This window comes from Salmo salar, chromosome ssa01, assembly GCF_905237065.1.
Source record: "Salmo salar chromosome ssa01, Ssal_v3.1, whole genome shotgun sequence".
In the NCBI taxonomy this organism is placed as follows: domain Eukaryota; kingdom Metazoa; phylum Chordata; class Actinopteri; order Salmoniformes; family Salmonidae; genus Salmo; species Salmo salar.
In genome coordinates this window covers 5,137,866-5,158,143 of record NC_059442.1, presented here as the reverse complement: position 1 = coordinate 5,158,143, position 20,278 = coordinate 5,137,866, and the positions used below count along the sequence as shown (strand labels likewise).

At 43.7% G+C, this 20,278-nt stretch overlaps 1 protein-coding gene across 1 annotated transcript in view; it reads left to right on the top strand.

Annotated features, from left to right (window-relative positions):
• Window positions 1-19,903, top strand: part of map3k9 (mitogen-activated protein kinase kinase kinase 9) — a 50,284-nt gene extending 30,381 nt beyond the window's left edge. Inside the window, exons 5-12 of the mRNA XM_014192389.2 lie at window positions 1,133-1,281; window positions 2,140-2,315; window positions 2,591-2,831; window positions 12,909-13,037; window positions 13,379-13,499; window positions 13,970-14,082; window positions 15,825-16,700; window positions 18,423-19,903. Of these exons, the coding sequence (XP_014047864.1) occupies window positions 1,133-1,281; window positions 2,140-2,315; window positions 2,591-2,831; window positions 12,909-13,037; window positions 13,379-13,499; window positions 13,970-14,082; window positions 15,825-16,700; window positions 18,423-19,012 (2,395 nt within the window). The 3' untranslated portion in view covers window positions 19,013-19,903. The remainder of the gene's footprint in view (window positions 1-1,132; window positions 1,282-2,139; window positions 2,316-2,590; window positions 2,832-12,908; window positions 13,038-13,378; window positions 13,500-13,969; window positions 14,083-15,824; window positions 16,701-18,422) is intronic.
• Window positions 19,904-20,278: the final 375 nt, after the last annotated feature.

Genomic DNA, 20,278 nt, shown 5'->3' with positions numbered 1-20,278 from the left:
ATTCTGCTGTCTATTCTGCTGTCTATTCTCTCTGCTGTCTATTCTGCTGTCTATTCTGCTGTCTATTCTCTCTACTGTCTATTCTGCTGTCTATTCTCTCTACTGTCTATTCTGCTGTCTATTCTGCTGTCTATTCTGCTGTCTATTCTCTCTGCTGTCTATTCTGCTGTCTATTCTCTCTGCTGTCTATTCTGCTGTCTATTCTCTCTGCTGTCTATTCTGCTGTCTATTCTCTCTGCTGTCTATTCTGCTGTCTATTCTGCTGTCTATTCTCTCTACTGTCTATTCTGCTGTCTATTCTACTGTCTATTCTGCTGTCTATTCTACTGTCTATTCTGCTGTCTATTCTGCTGTCTATTCTACTGTCTATTCTCTCTGCTGTCTATTCTGCTGTCTATTCTGCTGTCTATTCTCTCTACTGTCTATTCTGCTGTCTATTCTGCTGTCTATTCTGCTGTCTATTCTGCTGTCTATTCTGCTGTCTATTCTGCTGTCTATTCTGCTGTCTATTCTGCTGTCTATTCTCTCTGCTGTCTATTCTGCTGTCTATTCTGCTGTCTATTCTGCTGTCTATTCTGCTGTCTATTCTGCTGTCTATTCTGCTGTCTATTCTCTCTGCTGTCTATTCTGCTGTCTATTCTGCTGTCTATTCTCTCTACTGTCTATTCTGCTGTCTATTCTGCTGTCTATTCTCTCTACTGTCTATTCTGCTGTCTATTCTGCTGTCTATTCTCTCTGCTGTCTATTCTCTCTGCTGTCTATTCTGCTGTCTATTCTCTCTGCTGTCTATTCTCTCTACTGTCTATTCTGCTGTCTATTCTGCTGTCTATTCTGCTGTCTATTCTCTCTACTGTCTATTCTGCTGTCTATTCTGCTGTCTATTCTCTCTGCTGTCTATTCTCTCTACTGTCTATTCTGCTGTCTATTCTCTAGCTGTATTCTGAATTCTGCCACTCTGTTTCCTGCTGATACTGACAAAAGAAAGATATTAATATAAATATAAGCTTATAAAGCATAAGGTTTCAAAACTCCGTTAGCTTTCCCAAAATTCCCAAGATTCCCAGAAATCCCAGTTTTCTGTTTCCATAACTTCTTCCATCTCTTTCCTGATCTCTTCCTCCCAACCCTGTAGCTACGGGGTTCTTCTGTGGGAGCTGCTAACGGGAGAAGTCCCATTCAGGGGCATTGATTGTCTAGCTGTGGCGTATGGAGTAGCCATGAATAAGTTGGCGTTGCCCATCCCTTCCACCTGCCCAGAGCCCTTCGCCCGTCTTATGGAAGGTAAGATGAGCTGATTTCTGTTAGGTATTCTTAAATGAGGTCAATAGCCACCTATTTGTTGAGAGAACGTAAACTTCATTACCTTTTAATAATACAGATGATTCGATTATAAAATATGTATATAAATAAATATATCCATCTCCATCCTGATCCATAATAGATTGATATTTGTACAAAAATAAATTGTAACTTATTTACATTGAGGTCCTCTGTAGATTCATTGAGTACCGTCATATATAACTTTTTTTTATAGAGAGAGAGAGAGATACTAACAGCACATTACATCCAAAGAGTTTTTATAACTAACCCAAGATAGATCACAGCCTGTCGTTTCCAATGGAAACAAATGAATCATGGTTGGGCAGAACAAGAAAGGAGGTGGGCAGAGCCAAGCACGAGTTAGCAGGAGCCTATCGGCGCGTTCTAGCATGTATTTGCATATTTCCGTTAGGGAACGCCTACTGTTTGAAGTGCGCTTGTGTAATAACTCAATTCGCCCTTCCACTCTTTCTAAACAACGCAACTTTGGCAAAGGGTAAAATCTATAAAAACTTAGTCCACTCTGTTTGTAAAATATTGTAGTTTTGGAAGCCGGAAACTGTATTGAGATCAAATGTTTCATCAATGAGAACAGTAGAAAAATGTCGGCCAAAATCCATCTCCTTCTCCCACTGGCGGGCCACTGTGTTTCCTCTCACCACCATATTTGGTAGTGAGTGGAAACGGCCAACAGGATGCTTCACATTTATCACATCCAGTGAAAATATCTGTCTCATTGTTCTATCTGTGGTACATCTAAACACACCACCTTTAACTTCTTCTTCTTCTTCTGCTGCTTCTTCAACTTCTCTCGTCCAGACTGCTGGAGTCCAGACCCCCACCTGCGACCTCTCTTTACCAGTATCCTGGACCAGTTGACAACTATAGAGGAATCAGGTTTCTTCGAGATGCCAGTCGAGTCCTTTCATTCCCTGCAGGACGACTGGAAGATGGAGATTCAGGAGATGTTCGACCAGCTTAGGGTCAAGGAGAAGGTTAGCGGGATAGATAGGCTTCTTAGTCAGCTTTCAAAAGATCAGAGGCCTCTATACTGTGACGGTTTCCACATTATACAATATGGGACCATGTGATAATCTAGCCTGGTTGCAGATTTGTTTGTGTTCTCTTGACAACTTTAATGGTTGTTGAACCAGGCTATGGATAGTGATATGCTGTAGTGTAATCTATAACCCCCCCCCCCTCCCGAATTTTTTTTTATAAATATCACCACCATGGTTAAATCTCCCATGACCTCTGACCTTGTCACCAGGAGCTGAGGTCGTGGGAGGAGGAGCTGAGTCGTGCGGCGCTGCAGCAGAAGAGCCAGGAGGAGGAGCTGAGGAGGAGGGAGCAGGAACTGGCAGAGAGAGAGATCCATATCCTGGAGAGAGAACTAAACGTTATCATCCACCAGCTGTATCAGGAGAAACCCCGCGTTGAGAGCAGGCAGGGCAAGTTCAGACGCTCACGTCTCAAACTGAAGGATGGGAACAGGATCAGTCTGCCTTCGGGTAGGTATTTCATCGGTAGGACTGGACGGCAGGCAGTCTGATGTCTGTGGGTCTCAAATGCAAAGGTCAGGATTCATAATGGCTCTGCGCTACTGCCCATTGAAGAGTTGACTGTTTGAGTGCATCTGTGTCTGAATGTTTGTTTCTGTTTCTGTGTGTGAATGCATGTTGCCATGGCAAAGAGTGGCTTATTTAGTTATATATTTATTTAGTTATATATTTATATTTATTTAGTTATATATATATATATATTTATTTAGTTATATATTTATTTAGTTATATATTTATTTAGTTATATATTTATTTAGTTATATATTAGTTACATATTTATATTTATTTAGTTATATATTTATTTAGTTATATATTTATATTTATTTATATATTTATATTTATTTAGTTATATATTATTTATTTATTTATATATTTATATTTATTTATATATTTATATTTATTTAGTTATATATATATTTATTTAGTTATATATTTATTTAGTTATATATTTATTTATTTATATATTTATATTTATTTATATATTTATATTTATTTAGTTATATATATATTTATTTTGTTATATATTTATTTAGTTATATATTTATTTATTTATTTATATATTTATATTTATTTATATATTTATATTTATTTAGTTATATATATATTTATTTTGTTATATATTTATTTTGTTATTTATTAGTTATATATTTATTTACATATTTATATTTATTTTGCTATATATTTATATTTATTTAGTTATATATTAGTTATATATTTATATTTATTTAGTTATATATTTATTTAGTTATATATTAGTTACATATTTATATTTATTTAGTTATATATTTATTTATTTATATATTTATTTAGTTATATATTAGTTACATATTTATATTTATTTAGTTCTATATTTATTTAGTTATATATTTATTTAGTTATATATTAGTTATATATTTATATTTATTTAGTTATATATTTATTTAGTTATATATTAGTTATATATTTATATTTATTTCGTTATATATTTATTTAGTTATATGTCCCTATATATAAAGATAGGGACATATAACAAAAAAAAAGTTCAAATGCAGGGCCAGGATCCACGAGAGAGAGAGAGAGAGAGAGAGTGGCTTAACCCCTTCAGTTTTAGTATTATGTCCCTGTATATAAAAACAGGATCCACGAGAGAGAGAGAGAGAGAGAGAGTGGCTTAACCCCTTCAGTTTTAGTATTATGTCCCTGTATATAAAAACAGGATCCACAAGAGAGAGAGAGAGAAGGCTTAACCCCTTCAGTTTTAGTATTATGTCCCTGTATATAAAAACAGGATCCACGAGAGAGAGAGAGAGAGAGAGAGAGGCTTAACCCCTTCAGTTTTAGTATTATGTCCCTGTATATAAAAACAGGATCCACAGAGAGAGAGAGAGAGAGAGAGAGGCTTAACCCCTTCAGTTTTAGTATTATGTCCCTGTATATAAAAACAGGATCCACGAAGAGAAGAGAGAGAGAGAGAGAGGCTTAACCCCTTCAGTTTTAGTATTATGTCCCTGTATATAAAAACAGGATCCACGAGAGAGAGAGAGAGAGAGAGAGAGGCTTAACCCCTTCAGTTTTAGTATTATGTCCCTGTATATAAAAACAGGATCCACAAGAGAGAGAGAGAGAGAGGCTTAACCCCTTCAGTTTTAGTATTATGTCCCTGTATATAAAAACAGGATCCACGAGAGAGAGAGAGAGAGAGAGAGGCTTAACCCCTTCAGTTTTAGTATTATGTCCCTGTATATAAAAACAGGATCCACGAGAGAGAGAGAGAGAGAGAGGCTTAACCCCTTCAGTTTTAGTATTATGTCCCTGTATATAAAAACAGGATCCAAGAGAGAGAGAGAGAGAGAGAGGCTTAACCCCTTCAGTTTTAGTATTATGTCCCTGTATATAAAAACAGGATCCAAGAGAGAGAGAGAGAGAGAGAGAGAGAGGCTTAACCCCTTCAGTTTTAGTATTATGTCCCTGTATATAAAAACAGGATCCACGAGAGAGAGAGAGAGAGAGAGAGGCTTAACCCCTTCAGTTTTAGTATTATGTCCCTGTATATAAAAATAGCAACAAAGTTCAAATGATTGAGTGACAGGTTGGTGCAAAATCTGCATCTCCGCTGCACTGTGTCAGCACAATGGACAGAGTGCACTGGGGGGCTATGGAAAGCCCCTGGGCGGTTAGGTATGAGTCCTTTGGGTTTCCATAATAAATAAAAAAACAGTGCTCCTCTGTGGTAGAATAACGTGAAAGACCTCCGCTTGTAATATTTTGATTTATAAAGGACGGGGTCAAGTTTACAGTTGAAGCTGCTCCACTGAACTCTGCCTCACGGCCCACCACTACAGAGTTGAGTTAACCTCTCAGCTAGCTGTAACAGACGTTAGTGTTATTCGCCAAATTCGCTTTAACCAGCTAATCTGCCACTGCCACGATGGATATCAGAAATGAAACCACAAGGCCACGTCAAGCCCGGTAGCGATGATGCTGCCGAGCTCCAGCTAAGAGGCTACCACAAGTGTCGCCAGGATAATGGCTCCACAGTCCCTCCTCCAACTCCGACCCAGGTTAGCCTATAGAATCCTATTACCCAAGCTGTATGGTTTTCTGTCCCCCCCCCAAAAAAAACATTAATTTAATAGCAACTGGATCATAGGAAGAGAGTGGCTGGAATACTCAGTTACTGCAGATACGACACTTCCTGGTCAAAAGCACTCAATGGTCTCGGCATTTGAACTTTTATGTGTATTGTGGTACAGGGGGATATAAACAGAATTCAATATAATTCCAATGCAAGAACCCCCCCCCCCCCATATACCCTCAGACCCTCAATAAGGTTATACAGCTGTACCATCGAGGGTATCTTGACTGGCTGCATCACCGCTTGGTATGGAAAATGCACCAGCCTGACAGCAAGGTGATACAGAGGGTGGTGCGGACGGCCCAGTACATCACTGGGGCCGAACTCCCTGCCATCCAGGACCTCTATTTCAGGTGGTGTCAAAGGAAAGCCCGAAGGCCCGAAGAATTGCCAAAGACTTCAGCCACACAAGCAATAGACCGTTCACTCGGCTACCGTCCGGCAAACAGCACTGGAGCATTGGTTTTCGGACCAACACGCTCAGAGGCCCTCAAGCCTTAACACTGTTAAATAGCCTTAACACTGTTAAATAGCCTTAACACTGTTAAATAGCCTTAAGACTGTTAAATAGCCTTAACACTGTTAAATAGCCTTAACACTGTTAAATAGCATTAGACTGTTAAATAGCCTTAACACTGTTAAATAGCATTAGACTGTTAAATAGCCTTAACACTGTTAAATAGCATTAGACTGTTAAATAGAATTAGACTGTTAAATAGCCTTAACACTGTTAAATAGCATTAGACTGGTAAATAGCATTAGACTGTTAAATAGCCTTAACACTGTTAAATAGCCTTAACACTGTTAAATAGCATTAGACTGGTAAATAGCATTAGACTGTTAAATAGCCTTAACACTGTTAAATAGCCTTAACACTGTTAAATAGCATTAGACTGGTAAATAGAATTAGACTGTTAAATAGCCTTAACACTGTTAAATAGCATTAGACTGTTAAATAGAATTAGACTGTTAAATAGACTTAAGACTGTTAAATAGCCTTAACACTGTTAAATAGCCTTAACACTGTTAAATAGAATTAGACTGTTAAATAGAATTAGACTGTTAAATAGCCTTAACACTGTTAAATAGCATTAAACTGTTAACCTCTCTAGGGGAGGCGGAACGAAATCGTCCCACACTATTCAACAGCCAGTGACAAATCAGAGCGCCATATTTAAAACCACAAAATGTCATAATTGAAAGTTCTCAAACATAGGACTATTTTACACAATTTTATAGATACACTTCTCCTGAATCGAAACACGTTGTCCGATTTCCAAAAGGCTTTACAGCGAAAAGCAAAACATTAGATTATGTTAGGAGAGTACATAGACAAATAAAACCACACAGCCATTTCCAAGCAACTAGCATGCATCACAAATACCCAAAACACAGCTAAATGCAGCACTAACCTTTGATGATCTTCATCAGATGACACCCCTAGGACATTATGTTATACAATACATGCATGTTTTGTTCACTCAAGTTCATATTTATATCAAAAACCAGCTTTTTACATTAGCATGTGATGTTCAGAACTAGCATACCCACCGAAAACTTCCGGTGAATTTACTAAATTACTCACGATAAACGTTGACAAAATACATAACAATTATTTTAAGAATTATAGATACAGAACTCCTTTATGCAATCGCTATGTCCGATTTTAAAATAGCTTTTCGGCGAAAGCACATTTTGCAATATTCTGAGTACATAGCTCGGCCATCACGGCTAGCTAATTTGACACCCACCAAGTTTGGGACAACCTAAACTCAGAATTACTATTAGAAAAATTGGATTACCTTTGCTGTTCTTCGTCAGAATGCACTCCCAGGACTTCTACTTCAACAACAAATGTTGTTTTGGTTCAAAATAATCCATAGTTATATCCAAATAGCGGCGTTTTGTTCGTGCGTTCAAGACACTATCCAAGGGTGACGAAGGGTTACGCGCCCGGCGCGTTTCGTGACAAAAAAATTCTAAATATTCCATTACCATACTTCGAAGCATGTCAACCGCTGTTTAAAATCAATTTTTATGCTATTTTTCTCATAAAAAAGCGATAATATTCCGACCGGGAGTCGTTGTTTACGTTCAAAGACGAAAGAATAAAAACATGGGGTCGTCTCGTGCACGCGCCTCAGTCTCATAGTACTCTGACCGACCACTATCCAAACGCGCTAATGTTTTTCAGCCAGGGCCTGCAAAGCCACGATTCAGCATTTTGCCGCCTTCTGAGAGCCTATGGGAGCCGTAGGAAGTGTCACGTAACAGCAGAGATCCCTTGTTTTGGATAGAGATGATCAAGAAGGCCAAGAAATGGTCAGACAGGGTACTTCCTGTACAGAATCTTCTCAGGTTTTGGCCTGCCAAATGAGTTCTGTTATACTCACAGACACCATTCAAACAGTTTTAGAAACTTTGGAGTGTTTTCTATACAAAGCTAATAATGATATGCAGGAGTAATAATCAGATTAAATCGGGTACGTTTTTTATCCGGCCGTGAAAATACTGCCCCCTATCCATAACAGGTTAAACTGTCATTCAAAGAATTATAGATGAACATCTCCTTTATGCAAACGCTATGAAAGATTTCAAAAAAGCTTCATGAGAAAAGCACTCTTTGCAATAATCTGAGTACTGAGCTCAGAAAAATACACTAGGCTATACAGATAGCCGCCATCTTGGAGTCATCTAAAATCATACATTGCATTAGAAATATTCCCTTACCTTTGATGATCTTCATCAGAAGTCACTTCCAGGAATCCCAGGTCCACAATAAATGTTGTTTTGTTCGATAAAGTTAATAATTTATGTCCAAATAACTCCTTGTTGTTAGCGCGTTCAGTAAGCTACTCCAAATGTGGGGAGCGCGTGGACGATGTCGCAACGAAAAGTTAAAAAAAGTTGTATTTACGTTCGTTCAAACATGTCAAACGTTGTAAAACATCAATCTTTAGGGCCTTCAGAACGTGAAGATTCAGTAATATTTAAACCGGACGGTTCCTGTGTCTTGAAAAACGTTTTGGAACGGAGGATCCACTCTCATGAACGCACGCCAAGAAGTGATGTCATCCCCTGCCTCAACAACTTCCCCGCCTTCTCATTCGGTCTCTGTTCATCGTAGACGCTTCAAACAACTTTGTAAAGACTGTCGACATCTAGTGGAAGCCTTAGGAAGTGCAGAATTATTACTATGTCACTGTGTATTCAATAGGAAACGACTTGAAGAGAGCCCATGCATCCAGATTTCCACTTCCTGGTAGGATTTCTCTCAGGTTTTTGCTTGCCATATGAGTTCTACTAATAATATGCATATCCTAGCTTCTGAGTTTGAGTAGGAGGCAGTTTAATATGGGCATGTATTTTTTCCGAAATTGTCAATACTGCCCCCTATCCTTAAGGAGCTGTAAGAGGCTTTAGCATTAGACTGTTAAATAGCATTAGACTGTTAAATAGCATTAGACTGAGGTCGAAGGAATTGTCCGTAGAGCTCCGAGACAGGATTGTGTTGAGGAACAGATCTGGGGAAGGGTACCAATACATTTCTGTAGCATTGAAGGTCCCCAAGACCACAGTGGCCTCCATCATTCTTAAATGGAAGACGTTTGGAACCACCAAGACTCTTCCTAGAGCTGGCCACCCGGCCAAACTGAGCAATCTGAAGAGAAGGGCCTTGGTCAGGGAGGTGACCAAGAACCCAATGGTCACTCTGACAGAGCTCCAGAGTTCCTCTGTGGAGATGGGAGAACTTTCCAGAAGGACAACCATCTCTGCAGCACTCCACCAATCAGGCCTTTATGGTAGAGTGGGCAGACGGAAGCCACTCCTCAGTAAAAGGTACATGACAGCCCACTTGCCAAAAGGCACCTAAAGGACTCTGACCATGAGAAACAAGATTCTCTGTTCTGATGAAACCAAGATTGAACTCTTTGGCCTGAATGCCAAGCGTCACATCTGGAGGAAACCTGGCACCATCCCTACGGTGAAGCATGGTGGTGGCAGCATCATGCTGTGGGGATGTTTTTCAGCGGCAGGGACTGAGAGACTAGTCAGGATCGAAGGAAAGATGAACGGAGCAAAGTACAGAAAGATCCTTGATGAAAACCTGCTCCAGAGCGCTCAGGACCTCCGACTAGGGAGAAGGTTCACCTTCCAACAGGACAACAACCCTATCTCTGGAGAGACCTGAAAATAGCTGTGCAGCGACACTCCCCATCCAACCTGACAGAGCTTGAGAGGATCTGCAGAGAATAATGTGAGAAACTCCCCAAATACAGGTGTGCCAAGCTTGTAGCATCATACCCAAGAAGACTCAAGGCTGTAATCGTTGCCAAAGGTGCTTCAACAAAGTACTGAGTAAACGGTTTGAATACTTATGTCAATGTCATATTTCAGTTTCTTACCTATAATACATTATCACAAATTTTAAAAAAATCTGTATTTGCTTTGTCATTATGGGGTATTGTGTGTAGATTGATGAGGGGAAAAAACAATTTAATCAATTTTAGAATAAGGCTGTAACTCTAACGCCTTGGCCATAGAGAGGGGTTTTTGTTCTTTATTTTGGTTAGGCCAGGGTGTTACATTGGGTGGGCGTTCTATGTTCATTTTTCTATGTTTTTGTATTTCTTTGTTTTGGGCCGTGTGTGGCTCCCAATCAGGCACAGCTGTAGTTCGTTGTTGCTGATTGGGAGTCACACATAAGGAGCATGTTTTTCCTTTGGGTTTTGTGGCGGATTGTTTCTGTTTAGAGTTTTTCCTGACAGGACTGTTTGGCTGTCGTTTTTTTGTTTGTTTTTGTAAAGTGTTCTCTTACGTTTATTAAAATTCAAAGATGAACACTAACTCCGCTGCACCTTGGTCTACTTCCACAGACAGCCGTTACAGTAACGTAACAAAATGTGGAAAAAGTCAAGGGGTCTGAATATTTTCCAAATGCACTGTACATGCACTCATCATGTGCTGCTTCTGTTATTCTTTATTTTACTCTTATTATTCTTTTTATTTTACTTATTTTACCTTTATTTAACCAGGTAGGCTAGTTGAGAACAAGTTCTAATTTACAACTGCGATGTGGCCAAGATAAAGCAAAGCAGTTCGACACATACAACAACACAGAGTTACACATGGAGTAAAAGAAACATACAGTCAATAATACAGTAGAAAAAGTCTATATACAGTGTATACAAATGAGGTAGGATAAGGGAGGTAAGGCAATAAATAGGCCATAGTGGCGAGGTAATTACAATATAGCAATTAAACACTGGGATGATAGATGTGCATTATTATCTATCCTGATGTATAGTCACTTTACCCTGCCTTCATGTACACATCTACCTCAAATACCTTATTATTATCTATCCTGATGCCTAGTCACTTTACCCTGCCTTCATGTACATGTCTACCTCATTATTATCTATCCTGATGCCTAGTCACTTTACCCTGCCTTCATGTACACATCTACCTATAATACCTTGTACTCCTGCACAGTGATCTGGTCCTGGTACTTCCTGTATATAGCTCCACATTGATCTGGTACTCCCTGTATATAGCTCCACAGTGATCTGGTACTCCCTGTATATAGCTCCACATTGATCTGGTACTGGTACTTCCTGTATATAGCTCCACATTGATCTGGTACTCCCTGTATATAGCTCCACATTGATCTGGTACTGGTACTCCCTGTATATAGCTCCACATTGATCTGGTACTGGTACTCCCTGTATATAGCGCCACATTGATCTGGTACTGGTACTCCCTGTATATAGCTGCACATTGATCTGGTACTCCCTGTATATAGCTCCACATTGATCTGGTACTCCCTGTATATAGCTCCACATTGATCTGGTACTGGTACTCCCTGTATATAGCTCCACATTGATCTGGTACTGGTACTCCCTGTATATAGCTCCACATTGATCTGGTACTGGTACTCCCTGTATATAGCTCCACATTGATCTGGTACTCCCTGTATATAGCTCCACATTGATCTGGTACTGGTACTCCCTGTATATAGCTCCACATTGATCTGGTACTCCCTGTATATAGCTCCACATTGATCTGGTACTGGTACTCCCTGTATATAGAGCCACATTGATCTGGTACTGGTACTTCCTGTATATAGCTCCACATTGATCTGGTACTCCCTGTATATAGCTCCACATTGATCTGGTACTTGTACTCCCTGTATATAGCTCCACATTGATCTGGTACTGGTACTCCCTGTATATAGCTCCACATTGATCTGGTACTGGTACTCCCTGTATATAGCTCCACATTGATCTGGTACTGGTACTCCCTGTATATAGCTCCACATTGATCTGGTACTGGTACTCCCTGTATATAGCTCCACATTGATCTGGTACTCCCTGTATATAGCTCCACATTGATCTGGTACTCCCTGTATATAGCTCCACATTGATCTGGTACTCCCTGTATATAGCTCCACATTGATCGGCTGGTACTCCCTGTATATAGCTCCACATTGATCTGGTATTCCCTGTATATAGCTCCACATTGATCTGGTACTGGTACTCCCTGTATATAGCTCCACATTGATCTGGTACTCCCTGTATATAGCTCCACATTGATCTGGTACTGGTACTTCCTGTATATAGCTCCACATTGATCTGGTACTCCCTGTATATAGCTCCACATTGATCTGGTACTGGTACTCCCTGTATATAGCTCCACATTGATCTGGTACTGGTACTCCCTGTATATAGCTCCACATTGATCTGGTACTCCCTGTATATAGCTCCACATTGATCTGGTGCTGGTACTCCCTGTATATAGCTCCACATTGATCTGGTACTGGTACTCCCTGTATATAGCTCCACATTGATCTGGTACTGGTACTCCCTGTATATAGCTCCACATTGATCTGGTACTGGTACTTCCTGTATATACCTCCACATTGATCTGGTACTCCCTGTATATAGCTCCACAGTGATCTGGTACTGGTACTCCCTGTATATAGCTCCACATTGATCTGGTACTGGTACTTCCTGTATATACCTCCACATTGATCTGGTACTCCCTGTATATAGCTCCACATTGATCTGGTACGGGTACTTCCTGTATATAGCTCCACATTGATCTGGTACTGGTACTTCCTGTATATACCTCCACATTGATCTGGTACTTCCTGTATATAGCTCCACATTGATCTGGTACTTCCTGTATATAGCTCCACATTGATCTGATACTCCCTGTATATATACAGGCTGTATGTAGCCTGTATAAAGCCTGTATGTAGCCTGTATGAAGGCTGTATGTAGCCTGTATAAAGGCTGTATGTAGCCTGTATGAAGGCTGTATGAAGCCAGTGATTTTACATGAATTGTTTTATTTATTAATCACAGTGTATTTATGGACATTGGTTGTTGTTTGTGCTCTTCTGTCTCCAGATTTCCAACACAAGATCACCGTGCAGGCCTCTCCCTCTCATGATCGATGCAGGAGTTTACTGGGTAGTCTCTCCAGCCCTCCCACCAGTCCCCAGGCCCCGTTACTACCACGCCTCAGAGCCATACAACGTAAACACTATACACTATTTACATTTACGTTTATTTAGCAGATGGTCTTATCCAGAGTGGCTTACAATCAGCTGATACTGTATATCCTCCTAGGTTTGGGTTGACCATTGACCGTATTTACAGTTCAGCACATGTTCGGTATTATTTGTAAACATGATGTATTGTTAGTTAATATTTATTTACCGTGTGTAATGAAAACAGCTTACTAACCAGAGCTCTCATGACAACAAAAAAACACATTCCATTTTTTTAAATAAATGTCAACTTCTAAAATGGAGTCTTGTTCCGTGTTTTTGTAAATGTGAACTTCTAAAATGGAGTCCTGTTCCGTGTTTTTCCAGTGACTCCAGGAGGAGAGGGGTGTAAAGGTTGGGGCCGGTTGGATGAGGAGGAAGAGAAGAGAGGCTCCAGGAAGAAAGGCCGTATCAGGGGCTCACACAGAGAACACAGTGATGATGAGGGGTGAGGCAGGGTGAGGGGGGAAGGGTCGGGCAAGGTGGGGCAGGGTGAGGGAGGGCGGGGCAGGACCAGGGCAGGGTGAGGGAGGGTGGGGCAGGACCAGGGTGGAGCAGGGCCAGGGCGGGGCAGGGGTGAGGGAGGGTGGACCAGGACCAGGGCGGGGCAGGACCAGGGCGGGGCAGGGTGAGGGAGGGTGGGCCAGGACCAGGGTGGGGCAGGACCAGGGTGGGGCAGGGTGAGGGAGGGTGGGGCAGGACCAGGGCGGGGCAGGACCAGGGTGGGGCAGGGTGAGGGAGGGTGGGCCAGGACCAGGGTGGGGAAGGACCAGGGAGTCTAACCTGATCGCATGCATGTTTGTGCTGTCTTGCATGACAACGACCAGGCTACAACAGACCTTACTTATACCAAAGAGGATAGTTAACATACCACTATTTAGTGATTCTCTGTAGCTCTTTATCTCCTGTCCCTACCAGCATCAAGGTCCCTCAGGAGGGGAACAGGCAGAGGTCCTGCAGTGCCCCAAATCTCCGCAGGTCACCGAGACACAGCCCCGCCATACCAGGGGTACCCAGCCTCACTGAGATGGGTAAGGACTGAAATAACATTATTAAAAATGGGTAGGGACTGAAATAACATTATTAAAAATGGGTAGGGACTGAAACAACATGATCAGAGATGGGTAAGGACTGAAATAACATTATTAAAAATGGGTAGGGACTGAAATAACATTATCAGAGAAGGGTAGGGACTGAAATAACATTATTAAAAATGGGTAGGGACTGAAACAACATGATCAGAGATGGGTAAGGACTGAAATAACATTATTAAAAATGGGTAGGGACTGAAATAGCATTATCAGAGATGGGTAGGGACTGAAATAACATTATTAAAAATGGGTAGGGACTGAAATAACATTATCAGAGATGGGTAGGGACTGAAATAACATTATTAAAAATGGGTAGGGACTGAAATAGCATTATCAGAGATGGGTAGGGACTGAAATAACATTATTAAAAATGGGTAGGGACTGAAATAACATTATCAGACATGGGTAGGGACTGAAATAACATTATCAGAGATGGGTAGGGACTGAAATAACATTATCAGAGATGGGTAGGGACTGAAATAACATTATCAGAGATGGGTAGGGACTGAAATAACATTATTAAAAATGGGTAGGGACTGAAATAACATTATCAGACATGGGTAGGGACTGAAATAACATTATCAGAGATGGGTAAGGACTGAAATAACATTATCAGAGATGGGTAGGGACTGAAATAACATTATCAGAGATGGGTAGGGACTGAAATAACATTATCAGAGATGGGTAGGGACTGAAATAACATTATCAGAGATGGGTAGGGACTGAAATAACATTATTAAAAATGGGTAGGGACTGAAATAACATTATCAGAGATGGGTAGGGACTGAAATAACATTATCAGAGATGGGTAGGGACTGAAATAACATTATCAGAGATGGGTAGGGACTGGAATAACATTATCATAGATGGGTAGGGACTGGAATAACATTATCAGAGATGGGTAGGGACTGAAATAACATTATCAGAGATGGGTAAGGACTGGTATAAGATTGATACTGATAGCCTAACATGCTGACCAGACTGCACGCGTGTTGATTTTGTCCACCCACACCAGATGCCATCAGGACACGGAGGTTGAAATATCAAAACAAACTCTGAACCACTATATTAATTTGGGGACAGGTCAAAAAGCATTAATTATTTATGGCAATTCAGCTAGCTAGCTTGCTGTTGCTAGCTAATTTGTCCTGGGATAAACATTGGGTTGTTATTTTACCTGAAATGCACAAGGTCCTCTACTTGACAATTAATCCCCAGATAAAAGGGTAAACAGAGTTAGTTTCTAGTCATCTCTCCTCCTTCAGGCTTCTTCTTCTTCTTCGTTGGAATTTATATGGAGGTTGGCAACCAACTTTAAGGTGCATTACCACCACCAACTGGACTGGAGTGTGGACCTCAGTTCATCTTTCAATCACCCACGTGGGTATATGCTCCTTAAAACCAACGAGGAGATGGGGGAAGCGGGACTTGCAGAGCGTCAAGTGTCACAAATAGAACCAAGTTCTATTTTAGCGCCTGGCTACGCAGACGCTCGTTGACGCTCGTGAGCAGTGCGGGTGCAATGATTGAATAACATGTATGTGTAAATTTTATTTTGCGACGTGAGCAGTGGGGTCAGCATGTAACAGAGATAGGTAAGGACATGTACCTTAGCAACAAAGTGTTGCCAATAATCAAAAGCCACAATAATGTAATGTAGTGAAACCCTCTCCTCCCTGTAGAGAATGAAGACTGCTGCTACTCTACTGACCCAGCTGGAGGGGCCAACGCATCCCCCAGCCAATCCTACCTCTGCATCCCCTTCCACAGGGAGGGGCCTGTTGCCGACGGTAACGCAGGAGGAGGCGGGGAGTACTGCCCTAGTTACCATAGCACCCCGGCCCCGGACACGCCCCCCAGTAGGAAGAGTCCTGCCGGGCGGGGGAGGTCAGAGCTGGTGCTACTGGGGTGTGGGGCCTTGCTGGCTGCGGTAGGACTGGGCTTCAATATGACGACTCTGGCCCAGCCTGGGACTGGTTCTAGTTCTGGGACTGAGGGGGCTGCGGAGAGCAGCAAGCCACCTCGCTGGGAGGGCTTCTTCCACCGTACAGGGACAGGGGGCCAGAGACGGAGCAGCAGTCCCCCCACACGCAAGCTCTTCAGGCGGGGAGGGGACAAGGAGAGCCCCCTGAAGCACTCGGTTGCCCCGGTGACGGAGCGGGTTGGAGGCGGACTGTTTCCGTCATCTCTCACACTGCTGTCACTGTCGTCTGTGTCGGACTGTAATTCTACGCGGTCTCTGTTACGATCTGATAGTGAGGAACTGTTGGTCTACCGCACTGCCTCTCCCCAGAACCCTGTTCAGCCTTCTGTCCAGCCTCACACCTCTGTTCACTCCCAGCCCCAGCATGCCTCACTCAACCCCTTGGTCAACACACACCTGGAGAGCTTCAAGCGTCACCCTCGGCAGTCCCTGACCCCGACCCATCTCCCCTCCGCTCCATCCTCCTCACGCTGTCTACACCGGACCCCCTCCGACGGAGCCATCAAGACACGTTGCCCTCCAAACTATATCCACCCTTTTCCTTTACCTGTCAGAGCAACTCTGGAGACCACAGGTATCTTTACTGTTCTCCTACGGACAGTTTCTTGTTGATCTGCTCTAGCTATATGGCCTGATTCATCCTGTCTTAATATCCCTACAGTGAGGGGAAAAAAGTATTTGATCCCCTGCTGATTTTGTACGTTTGCCCAATGACAAAGAAATGATCAGTCTATAATTTTAATGGTAGGTTTATTTGAACAGTGAGAGACAGAATAACAACAACAAAAATCCAGAAAAACGCATGTCAAAAATGTTAGAAATTGATTTGCATTTTAATGAGGGAAATAAGTATTTGACCCCCTCTCAATCAGAAAGATTTCTGGCTCCCAGGTGTCTTTTATACAGGCAACGAGCTGAGATTAGGAGCACACTCTTAAAGGGAGTGCTCCTAATCTCAGTTTGTTACCTGTATAAAAGATGCCTGTCCACAGAAGCAATCAATCAATCAGATTCCAAACTCTCCACCATGGCCAAGACCAAAGAGCTCTCCAAGGATGTCAGGGACAAGATTGTAGACCTACACAATGCTGGAATGGGCTACAAGACCATCGCCAAGCAGCTTGGTGAGAAGGTAACAACAGTTGGTGCGATTATTCGCAAATGGAAGAAACACAAAAGAACTGTCAATCTCCCTCGGCCTGGGGCTCCATGAAAGATCTCACCTCGTGGAGTTGCAATGATCATGAGAACGGTGAGGAATCAGCCCAGAACTACACGGGAGGATCTTGTCAATGATCTCAAGGCAGCTGGGACCATAGTCACCAAGAAAACAATTGGTAACACACTCCGCCGTGAAGGACTGAAATCCTGCAGCGCCCGCAAGGTCCCCCTGCTCAAGAAAGCACATATACATGCCCGTCTAAAGTTTGCCAAAGAATATCTGAATGATTCAGAGGACAACTGGGTGAAAGTGTTGTGGTCAGATGAGACCAAAATGGAGCTATTTAGCATCAACTCAACTCGCCGTGTTTGGAGAAGGAGGAATGCTGACTATGACCCCAAGAACACCATCCCCACCGTCAAACATGGAGGTGGAAACTATGCTTCGGGGGTGTTTTTCTGCTAAGGGGACAGGACAACTTCACCGCATCAAAGGGATGATGGACGGGGCCATGTACCGTCAAATCTTGGGTGAGAACATCCTTCCCTCTGCCAGGGCATTGAAAATGGGTCGTGGATGGGTATTCCAGCATGACAATGACCCAAAACACACGGCCAAGGCAACAAAGGAGTGGCTCAAGAAGAAGCACATTAAGGTCCTGGAGTGGCCTAGCCAGTCTCCAGACCTTAATCCCATAGAAAATCTGTGGAGGGAGCTGAAGGTTCGAGTTGCCAAACGTCAGCCTCGAAACCTTAATGACTTGGAGAAGATCTGCAAAGAAGAGTGGGACAAAATCCCTCCTGAGATGTGTGCAAACCTGGTGGCCAACTACAAGAAACGTCTGACCTCTGTGATTGCCAACAAGGGTTTTGCCACCAAGTACTAAGTCATGTTTTGCAGAGGAGTCAAATACTTATTTCCCTCATTAAAATGCTAATCATTTTATAACATTTTTGACATGCTTTTTTCTGATTTTTTGTTGTTGTTGTTGTTCAAATAAACCTACCATTAAAATTATAGACTGATCATTTCTTTGTCAGTGGGCAAACGTACAAAATCAGCAGGGGATCAAATACTTTTTTCCCCCCACTGTAGATGTTCTACAACTGTTTTTCTTTCTCTATTCTCAAACAGATGGAGGTCTCAGGGGTATAAGTGACAACCAGGTTCCCCGGTTGCCAGATCCAAATCTGGTGTTTCCTCCTACACCCCGCCGCCGCTGCCCTCCTGAACGACCCAAAACCCTGGACTTCCTAGTTAGACCACGCCCCTCGCCACGGGTACGCTGCGACGTCTTCTTGGGCCAGTCACCTGGGCGGGGCAGAGGAGTGGGGCAGGGGAATGGAGAGTCCCCAGCCCACACCACCAGCACAGATACCCCTCCCACGGTGGAGTTTGGCAGGGACATGACCGTGCTTCCTACCCCCTTAGAGCCCCCGACACCATCCCCAAGGAGGGGACACAGTCTGGAGGCACCGACGCCCTCACCAAGGAGGGGACACCCACTGCTAACCCATCACATGGAGCCCAGAGACATGGAGGTACTAGCCACCCCCATGGAGCCCCCTACACCCTGCTCAACCTCCCCGCGGCGGAGGGGGGACAGTCTGCTGGACCAACAGGATGAGGAACAGTGTCTGGACCCAACCCTCCCACTCTGCAAACCCGAGTCCCAGTTCCCCAAATGTTCCCCGTACCGCTACCGGCCTGGGTTCTTTTCCTAACCTGGTCCAGTCTGCGTTCTGATCCTCCTCTGGTCCAACCTGGGTTCTGATCCTAACTCGGTCCATCTAGTGCTACCAGCCTGGGTTTTGGTCGTAAACTGATCCAATCTGGGTTCTGGTCCTAACCCGGTCCTTGTAACGCTACCGGCCTGTGTTCTGGTCCTAACCTGGTCCCTCTAGCGCTACCGGCCTGGGTTCTGGTCCTAACCTGGTCCAGTCTGTGTTCTGGCCCTAACTTGGTCCAGCCTGGGTTCTGGTCCTAACTCAGTCCCCGTACTGCTACCAGCCTGGGTTCTGGCCCTAACTTTGGATCCTCTCTTAAAACACCAACAGAATCTTCTCCTAGAGTCCTAGAAATACACCCAGCCCACACTGTTGGAGGGGAGGAGGACTGGGCCAGCCAGCCCGCACTGTTGGAGAGGAGGACTGGGCCAGACCACACTGTTGGAGAGGAGGGGGACTGGGCCAGCCAGCCCGCACTGTTGGAGAGGAGGGGGACTGGGCCAGACCACACTGTTAAAGAGGAGGGGAGGAGGACTGGGCCAGCCAGCCCGCACTGTTGCAGAGGAGGGGAGGAGGACTGGGCCAGCCCACACTGTTGGAGGGGAGGAGGACTGGGCCAGCCAGCCCGCACTGTTGCAGAGGAGGGGAGGAGGACTGGGCCAGCCCACATTGTTGGAGGGGAGGAGGACTGGGCCAGCCAGCCCGCACTGTTGCAGAGGAGGGGAGGAGGACTGGGCCAGCCCACACTGTTGGGGAGGAGGACTGGGCCAGCCCGCACTGTTGCAGAGGAGGGGAGGAGGACTGGGCCAGCCCACACTGTTGGGGAGGAGGACTGGGCCAGCCAGCCCACACTGTTGCAGAGGGGAGGAGGACTGGGCCAGCCCACACTGTTGGCTGGGCCAGCCCGCACTGTTGCATAGGAGGGGAGGAGGACTGGGCCAGCCCACACTGTTGGGGAGGATGCCAGCCAGCCACACTGAAGAGGAGGGGAGGAGGACTGGGCCAGCCAGCCCACACTGTTGCAGAGGGGAGGAGGACTGGGCCAGCCCACACTGTTGCATAGGAGAGGAGGAGATCTGGGCCAGCCCATACTGTTGCAGAGGAGGGGAGGAGGACTGGGCCAGCCAGACCACACTGTTGCAGAGGAGGACTGGGCCAGACAGACCACACTGTTGCAGATGAGGACAGGGCCAGACAGCCCACACTGTTGCAGAGGAGGGGAGGAGGACTTGGCCCACTATTAGGCTCTTAGGCTATGGATTG